The following is an 8,920-nucleotide window of genomic DNA, read 5'->3' on the forward strand; positions in this document are numbered from 1 at the left end:
GCGAATTCAGAGGAGGTTGAGAAGATTCCAATCTTCCATGTACTTAATTTAGATCAAATCTTTGACTCAACAATCTCCCCCTTAGGTCAATTTCTTGACCCAACACTTATGCTGTTAATCAGGTTTGCTAGTTTCTTCATGCTCCAACTATTGATCACTTCCAGTCAGTAAAACGAATTCTCAGATATGTTAAAGGCACACTGTCATTTGGTCTCACTTTTAGTCGGCCCAATAAATCCTCTCTCGCTGGATATTCTGATGCTGATTGGGCAAGATGCTTTTAGACGCGTCGGTCTACATATGGTTATTCTATTTTTCTTGGAGGTAACTTGGTCTCATGGAGTGCTAAGAAACAACCAACGATGTCTCGATCAAGTTGTGAATCCGAATACCTTGCAATGGCCAACACGGCTACAGAAATAGTTTGGGTTACTCATCTTTTGCAAGAATTGCATGCTCTTCCTCCTAACATACCCACTCTTTTATGTGACAACAAAAGTGCAATCTTTATGACACAGAATCCAATCTCACACAAACGTGCCAAGCATATTGATCTGGACTACCACTTTATTCGGGAGCTTGTTACCTCTGGCAAACTATATACAAAATATGTTCCGACCAATCTTCAGGTGGTCGATATCTTTACGAAAAGTCTTCCGCGTGCTCCGTTTGAAACTTTCCGCGCCATGCTCCGCCTCGGTCCACCACCTTTCCGATTGAAGGAGGGTATTAGAGAATGAATATTCACCATTATTGTATTTATTTTGTATTCATATTTACATTTGCTAAACTCCTCAATTATAGGAGTAATTTATGTAATTATTCTTTATATAATAGATTTCGATAACCTCCAATTTTGTGAGGTTGATTTTACCAATTATACAACAACTATACCGATTCAAACAGAACACTCGGACTAATAACCACCACAACCGTTAGGCCCTTATTTAAAATTTGAAGTTACTTAAACAAATAAAACGTGCATGCGATCAAGTTTCACGTCAGACTTTGATTGAATCATTCTTCAATAAGAGCCCTATAGTATAATCATGCAATGATGATTATTCACTTAGCTTCATAAGCATGGACACTGGTTCATACATGACTTCCTCGACGGTATCAAGAAGGTTATTTCCAGTGAACCCATCATCTGTTGCATAAAAGAAGGCATTCGCGAGATTAGTCTTCCAAAATACATCTTTGCAAGCTTTTGGAACACTACTTTCCTTTGTTTCCAGAACTAATTGCATTAGCTTTTTCTCCAGATTATCGATCCACGTCTTAATCTCTACTACGATTTCTTCTTCCGTAATCCCACTCTTTCCATAATTCTTGTGCAATGTCACAACATTGAGTTTTCCATCCTTCAATTCTCTCTGCATAAACGTAACCCATTAGTAGTAGCTTTTGACATCATTAAAAGTTAACCACGTGAAAACATCTACCTTGTAGCTTCTGATGTCATTAAGAAGTCGGCCGTGAGTGCTCATTACCTCATATAAGTTGTGATATTCAGAGCTTTGAACAATTACCTCGGAAAGTTTTGGCCCGATAAAGTAAAGAGAAGGAAGTACGATTGTGCCTAACGTGAAAGATACATAACCATTTTCTAGGTACTCGTTCATTGTTGGAACAACATTATCTCTATTCCATTTCGCTTCGGTTAACATACTATACAACATTTCCAACCACTGCAAAAAAAAAAAAAAAAAAAAAAAAAAAAAAAAAAAAAAAACTACAATGAACACAGATATAACACTATCTAAAAAATAAGCGATATATGAAAGGTTAGATTATGGTTTGAAGGATTTTATCCTACACATTGAATAACATGTCTTGTTATGTCTCGTTCTTGCCATTTATAAGCCGTGTCTCCTATCCAAGACACTACATCTTTTATTGCCAAAAACAGAATGCGAACTTCCTTTGAACAGCAATCAGTGTCGACATTTACATTCCATCTAAAGATGATAAGAGCAACCCTTAGGAACTTCAAATAAGAGCATCATTTATAAATATATAATTAACCATAGATAATGTACTTTTCAACACACTGAATTATGTTCACCAATTCATCCACAGATCCTTCAACATCAAAAAAGTCATCCAAGACAACGACAAGGAAGCTAGCTTTTGAAAACGCAATACGGGCATCTGATAGTTCAGGAGAAGAAAAAACTGAAGAAGCAGAGAAGTAACAATAGCCCATCTTCTGCCTAGAATTGATCTTGTCCAATTTGTTCTCTACCACCCATCTACCAACACAAAAAGTGTATCATACAAATACAAATTAACATTAACACTGGCAGCAGGACGCGGAGGGCCCGTTTTCAAGCGGGTCCCAAAATACTTAAAAAAAGTATATAATAGAAAATTATTGGTAATTCAGGTATGTTTTTAAGTTGGGCCAGAATTTATTTAAAAAAAATTGAATCAATTTACTTAAGCCTAGAGGTGCACAAATCGGGTTTTTGAAATACCCAGATTCGGGTATGGAACCGGGTTCGGGTATGATCAGATATTAGAAAATCGGGTATTGGTAAAAACCGGGTCGGGTTCGGGTCCGGGTATTGCCTCTAAAAACCATACCCTATGCATCGGGTTCGGGTAGGGTATAGAACCGGGTATTTTAAAACCGGGTATTTTAATACCCTATTTTCGGGTATTGAAAAAACCCTATTTCTGGGTTTTTTCAGGTTTTTTTTCCGGGTATAGATTGAATTTTTTAAAAGGTTGCACATTTTAGGGGTATTTTCGAGTATTTTTAAGGTATTTTTCGGGTATACATCGGGTATTTGAAATACCTGGTTTCGGGTATTGGAAAAACCTGGTTCCGGGTATGGAATCGGTTCGGGTTTTCGGGTATTACCGGGTACAAATCGGGTCTGGTTCGGGTTCGGGTTTTAGTGCCGAAATGCATACCCTATCCGTACCCTACGGGCAGGGTCGGGTACGGGTTCGGGTATTAAAAAAACCGGTTTCGGGTTTTTATTTCGGGTCCGGTTCCGGATTCGGGTTTTTTGTGCACCTCTACTTAAGCCCTTGCTGATCAATTAAATCAAAAATACTCCGAGCACAATTACCTATTTGATACATAGCCAAGTTAATTAACAATACGTATAATCCAGATCGGGGTGTTTGGGATTTCTTATTTTACTTCCCTATAACTTTTCATTAAGTTAATAAGTTACAAAAATATAACTTATAGAACTTTTTCTCTCACATTACAAGCAATCCTAAACACCTTATTACTTCTTAAAAAGTTTATAAGTTATAAGTCGGTAAAAATAAGCAATCCCAATCACCCCCTAAGCCCAAGTTAGAATTTTAAAAGTCATCACGTCGAGGCATCTTTATAGTAATTACATATATGGGTATTTTTCCGATCACGTCTTTATAGTAACTATATATAAGGGTTTTTTTCCAGTACTCTTTTCCAAAATCTCGGATAAGACCCTTACTGGTAGTTGTAGTTTCTGGGTTGGAGACAGATAAGTTACCTTTCAAGAACTTTAAGTTCTCCACGATAAATAGACTGACATGCATTATAATCCTCCACTGCCAACCTTATGTAATCGTTGTTGCTAATATTTGGTGAACTAACATGCACATAGAAAATTTTTTTAAAATATGAAATAACATAAGAGTGAAATGGTTTCTAGGAGAGAAAAATGTTGGTGATGGTTTGTAGGAGATCCGTCATTTGAAATGGCGGATGTCAAATTAAATATAGACCTTTTTTGGTGAGCTGAACAATAATATGGTGTTCAACCACTTGAAATGGAGGATCTGACACATTTTTGGTGTGTTCCGCCAAATAAAATGGCAGATGTCTATTTCTCTTACCCTACAATCTAAAACTCACCAATATGTAGATTTTGACGTTCTCGTGTCATCTACAACGTAATTTTGTATATTTCTTCTAGCGAAGACGCGTTCTAAAGTGGCATAGAAAGGGAACTTAAATGCATTGTCCACCTGAGTTATTTAATAATCAATTTACATATATTAAGTTAGACATGAAGTGAGCATGGGTGGCTGAAAATTACACAATCAATAAGATGAAAGGTGAGGCTGATAAAAAAACTCAATTTGAAGTTGTTTTGTTCATGGAAAGAGAAGCTACAAATATTATACTTAAGGAACGAGACAATACCTGTTTGTAGATGTATTTAGAGTACGTGTTTTGCGCATTGGATATTTCCCTTTTAAGAAACTCAGCTGACAACAAGTTTAGCTCTCCAAAAGCCAATTCATCTTGGTATATAATCTGTGATGCCTGATAAGCTTCAAGAGCTGCATATATGTCTTCAAAAGGCTCTTCATGTGGACTCATGTACGACCCATCTTGAATGATTTTAGCTAAGGGTTCTACACAACAAGCCAAATGAATAAACTATAAGGATAGCAACATATATATAGGGTACACGAGTAACTTTTATTTGTGAACGTCAAATATACCTGATGATATTTGATAACCATTTGTCCTTAACACCCGAAAGGTGAGTGCACAAGTCCCAGCATTCATGAATATTTGCTCGTCCTTCTGCATCCAAGAACTGGTTTTGTGGCTATATTGTTAGATTTCCAACCAATAAATTCAAGAATTTCCCATAGATGAGAAAATTGAGAGAGCCAATGGCGAAGTTTCATCCGAAAACTTTTAGATGTATCGAAACCCCCCCCCCCCCCCCCCCCAAAGTACTGGATAGAGGTTGCATTGAATGTAGATTGTTTTTAGTTATCAAAGATTACAAACATTCATTTAACTCAACCATAATGAACATTAACTACCTGTATGCTTCGTCTAAAACAGTTCTAATTTCCATCATGAAATGTCGTGAGACTCCCAATCTTTCAAGTTGATCAACCATGTAAAGCCGGACATATAAATCAGGGTAAACTGTTGGGACTATAATCCACCACAAGTAGTTAAATTAAACTTGTTAAAAGTTATCATGACAAATATATATTGATGACGTACCTGCATTACCAAACTTATCCAAAAGTGAAGTTAGATAATCTAGACAACCGGCATTTTGATGATGAATAAGTGCAGCTGCTGATGCTGAAGGCGAGTTGAGAATCGAACAGTTCTTCATCTGGTATTTCATCACTATCTTCCAGTCATAAAAACTGCCGAGTCCTTCTGAAATATATGCCAAGTATGCTGCCCTCTCTTGTGAAAGACATCTACGTACATTTAAATGAATATATATAAGAGGGGCTTTGTACTATATTTGTTAACAAAAAAAAGTGATTGATGCATCCATGAAGGCTATTTTTACTTATAGCTTGTTATGTTATGTTTATTTAAAATTCAAATAAAAGTGCTATGCACTCGGTCAAGTTTGTTAGGGTTTAGGAGCCATTTAAGAGTCCTAGTCTTTTGGATAATTCCGTTGTAAATCTTTCTATAAGAGAAGAGAGATTGTATTTTCCTTCTAATGTAACAACTTATTTATCAATTCAATCAATATCCTTCATCATATTTGTCTTTAATCCTTGTTATTTATCTTCAGATACCAACATCAGAACCCCAGGTTTTGATCCAGTTCTTCATACAACAAGATTGGTATCGAAAGACGCATTAGTTGAGAGCCGTCGATGAGTGTATGACCACGTCATGTTAAACTAAATTGATTGTTTAATTCAGGGACGTGCCATTGATCAGTTTGTCATTCAAGTCATTGTCATGGCCGAAGATGGATATATTAAGATAAGAACGTTTGATGTAATGAAGTTTAGTGGGTGAAGATGCAGGTTGAGGTGCTACTTTTTCAGAAAGACTTATATGTAGTGTTGGATGATGAAAAACCAGAAAAAAATGTCTCAAGTAGAATGGAAAAGATTAGACATGAAGAATAGGGCTTGTATTATTCTGTGGTTGTCGAATGATGTGGCGTTTAACATAATGAAGGAAACATTAAAAGGCCTCAACAGTGAAGAAGGTCCATTTGATCCAAGATCTAGTTATGAGAAGAATGAGAGAGGATGAGTGAGTTATAACTCATATCAACATTATTAACTCGATCTTGTCCCGCTTAGTATCAGTTGACATTAGAAAAACAGTAGAAGAAGAAATGCATACCTCATGAGCTCCAATTCTCTTCCTTGTAGCATCAGACTCAAATCTTTTTGTTTTAGGGGGAGCTTTATGTTCAAATCTACAGCATACTCAAGCATATGAGGAAATATAATGTCGAAACCAATTGGATATGGTTGATTCCTGTCAGAAGCCGAAGCGATATTTGACTCAATAAAAGATAGACCTACAACATGAGCTGATTGTTTAAATAGATAATAATAACAAATGACAAACAAGAATGAGAAAACATACCCCTACCCTTCTTAATTTGGTGTTCTCCAACATTCCATTTCCTCAATGCAACAATAGATGCTAACGTTGAAGAAAGAGTGTCCTTAAGTAATGGGGATGGTGGATTGTGATCAATAAGCCCCCATGAACCATCATTAAGCTGATTATCCATTAACCAATTTAGGCACTCAGGGAAACAAGGAGACTTGGGAGAGTTTGGAGAAGGGACCATGGCAACCCACGCCGTGTCATATGATGAAACGGAAAGTTCGAAGTTGCTGAACAGTTTACGAATTCGTTCTTTGGTCAAATCTATAACAGTGTGATTGTGTTTTCTAGACTGTGAAGCAGCTGCTAAAGTAAAAACAATGAAAAAAGAGTGATTGAGATGTGAATTAGAAATGCTAATCTATGCCTATAACTTTTCCAAGATTTTTCAAAGAACTTTTTAACAAAATAACTCATCCAAACTTTAACAAAACCAATTATAAATAACTGATTGAAGACTTCACATGCGAGTTTAATTAGAAAGTCAATATTATGGTCACATACATGTTTCTTAGCGACAATAATTTCATTACAAAAGTTAAAACCTTGTACAAGCTAAGAACCCAATGCGGGCTCAAACTTTTCATGATCCTAAATCATATTCTTTAATCAACCCCCCCCCCCCCCCCTTAAATAATAATAATAATAATAATAATAATAATAATAATAATAATAATAATAATAATAATAATAATAATAAAGTTGCTTGTGATAATGCATGGGAAATGATGACATTTTTTTGCAATTTCAAGAAAGTGCAAAATCACGTATATTAGAGAGATGGAGTGAGCTTTACTTGATAGAAAACCATTCTATATATAATGATTTTTTGCTTTTCTGGTGAAAATTGAAAAATAACCAAAGTTAAATCCTAAAAGCGGCATGGAGGCCTCAAGCTACATTATTTCTTTTATAATCGAGCCACCCTGCTAGAAGCAATGCAAGTTTACATACATACATACATACATACATAAATACTATTGAAATTCAAGTTCGATTTACTTAATATTTGTATGCTTTATCCTTTTCCTGATATTATCGACTTACAGATAGATTGGGATATTAATATTGGTTTAGGATTGGTTATTGTTTTCAGCATATGTATATCGTAGCTTGCAAACATATATTTTGATTGAAAAATAAAGAACTAATTCCTTTTCTGATATTAATATATTTTTCATGATATCAGATGGGTTTTTTTTTTCTCATAAACCCTAATTTGCTCAAGAACTCCCGGTCATGGCAGATGAGGCTTATAGCCTCGCTTCAGAAGACAAACAAAAGAGATCAGTCGCTGCCGCTAAGAGATCGCGTAAGGAATATGTTGTATTTCAGACCGGTTTCCAAGGGAAATGAGATCACAATTGCAGCCAACAAAAACAGGAGAATGGAATGAAAGAAGGGAAGCGAACCGCTGACAATGAGATATGTTTGCATTGTGGAAAATCTGGTCACAACCAGGTTTCTTGCTTCGAAAGGATCGGGTATCCCGAGTGGTGACTAGGCAAGGCAAAAGGAGAAAACAACATGTGAAAGTCTGGGTGCATAAATGCTGATGACAAGCCTAAGGCTAATATGGCCATGACAGGTAAGTCACAACAACTTAGCGAGTGGATTATAGACTCCGGATCAATGAAGCACATAGTCCACACGCTAAATTCACTAGAAAATTACACTGAATGCACATATGATCAAGTCACCCGTTATGATTCCGAACGAAGACAACATATATGTTAAAGCAACAGGTGAAAGCATGATAACGAACCAAACAAAAATTTCAAGAGTTTTATTTAGTTGCATCTTACTTTCGATTGATAGATTGGCAACTGACCTTCAATGTGTCGTAAGCTTATTTCCTCATTTTTGTTGTATACAAGCCTTACATTTGAAGAAGATAATTGGGGTGGGTGAAAGAGTGAATGGTCTTTTATCGCATGGGCATGGTGGTTAGGAAGAAGAATGTAATGATGTCATTAACAGATGCATAAATTTAGCACAAAAGATTAAGCCATGCTTCATACAATAAACTACGTCGAAATTTTTTTTATATAATTGTTTAAATTTTAAGAACGAGGCTTGTGATACTTGCAATAAAGCTAAATTTACTCGTTTATCCTTTCCAAAAGGCTACATTAAAAGTGATGCTTGTTTTTATTTAATCATTCCCTTATTTAGGGGAAGTATAAAAACCCTCCACATCATACATGTGCTTCTTTTTGACGATTATGGATGATTTTAGTAGGGCCGTGTGGCCATATCTCATCAAGCACAAGAGCGATACAAGTGACTGTTTGAGAAATTTTCCAAAAATGATCCTTACACAATTCGGCAAAGGAATGAAACGAAACGTTGTGATAATGGTGGTGAATTCGTATCAAACCGAATGATGAATTTTTACTCAATAAGGATATTATTAGAAATGACATGTCCACACACCCCACAACAAAAAGGTGTAGTAGAAAGCAAACATCGACATATTCTTGAAACAACTCATTCGCTTATGTTTCAGGGAAGTTTGCCAAGAAAATTTTGGAGTGAATGTATACACTGCAC

At 35.9% G+C, this 8,920-nt stretch overlaps 2 protein-coding genes across 4 annotated transcripts; both read right to left on the reverse strand.

The window, feature by feature from the left end:
* Window positions 1-896: 896 nt before the first annotated feature.
* LOC143592204 (ent-kaurene synthase 1, chloroplastic-like) lies at window positions 897-4,050 on the reverse strand. 3 transcript variants are annotated; one of them, XM_077072170.1, is made up of 6 exons: window positions 3,866-4,050; window positions 3,501-3,599; window positions 2,043-2,255; window positions 1,820-1,961; window positions 1,446-1,691; window positions 897-1,376 (listed from the first exon to the last, which is right to left on the reverse strand). In XM_077072170.1, exons 3-6 carry the CDS (start codon window positions 2,207-2,209, stop codon window positions 1,062-1,064), a joined length of 870 nt encoding a protein of 289 aa, XP_076928285.1. In that variant the 5' UTR covers window positions 2,210-2,255; window positions 3,501-3,599; window positions 3,866-4,050; the 3' UTR covers window positions 897-1,061. The 3 variants fall into 3 exon arrangements, with proteins under 3 accessions (XP_076928285.1, XP_076928284.1, XP_076928283.1); XM_077072169.1 differs by having other exon boundaries at window positions 3,501-4,050; XM_077072168.1 differs by lacking the exons at window positions 3,501-3,599; window positions 3,866-4,050 and adding an exon at window positions 3,035-3,103 and having other exon boundaries at window positions 2,043-2,441.
* Window positions 4,051-4,098: 48 nt separating this feature from the next.
* LOC143592202 (ent-kaurene synthase 1, chloroplastic-like) lies at window positions 4,099-6,551 on the reverse strand. Its single transcript, XM_077072166.1, has 5 exons — window positions 6,341-6,551; window positions 6,092-6,284; window positions 4,985-5,193; window positions 4,795-4,912; window positions 4,099-4,559 (listed from the first exon to the last, which is right to left on the reverse strand). Exons 1-5 carry the CDS (start codon window positions 6,549-6,551, stop codon window positions 4,439-4,441), a joined length of 852 nt encoding a protein of 283 aa, XP_076928281.1. The 3' UTR covers window positions 4,099-4,438.
* Between the last annotated feature and the right edge of the window lie 2,369 nt (window positions 6,552-8,920).

The sequence above is a fragment of the Bidens hawaiensis genome, unplaced genomic scaffold (assembly GCF_021521415.1).
Source record: "Bidens hawaiensis isolate Kalapana, Puna unplaced genomic scaffold, B.hawaiensis_p1.1 tig00040602_1, whole genome shotgun sequence".
NCBI lineage: Eukaryota > Viridiplantae > Streptophyta > Magnoliopsida > Asterales > Asteraceae > Bidens > Bidens hawaiensis.

Coding starts and splice junctions, on each gene's coding strand:
- LOC143592204 (XM_077072170.1), bottom strand. CDS start 2,209: ATGGGCTATTGTTACTTCTCTGCTTCTTCAGTTTTTTCTTCTCCTGAA. Junction 1,962..2,042: donor ATAATTCAGTGTGTTGAAAA/GTACATTATCTA, acceptor TATCATCTTTAG/ATGGAATGTAAATGTCGACA. Junction 1,692..1,819: donor CAAGACATGTTATTCAATGT/GTAGGATAAAAT, acceptor TTTTTTTTGCAG/TGGTTGGAAATGTTGTATAG.
- LOC143592202 (XM_077072166.1), bottom strand. CDS start 6,551: ATGGTCCCTTCTCCAAACTCTCCCAAGTCTCCTTGTTTCCCTGAGTGC. Junction 5,194..6,091: donor AGAGAATTGGAGCTCATGAG/GTATGCATTTCT, acceptor AAATGTACGTAG/ATGTCTTTCACAAGAGAGGG. Junction 4,560..4,794: donor GTTTTAGACGAAGCATACAG/GTAGTTAATGTT, acceptor CCACAAAACCAG/TTCTTGGATGCAGAAGGACG.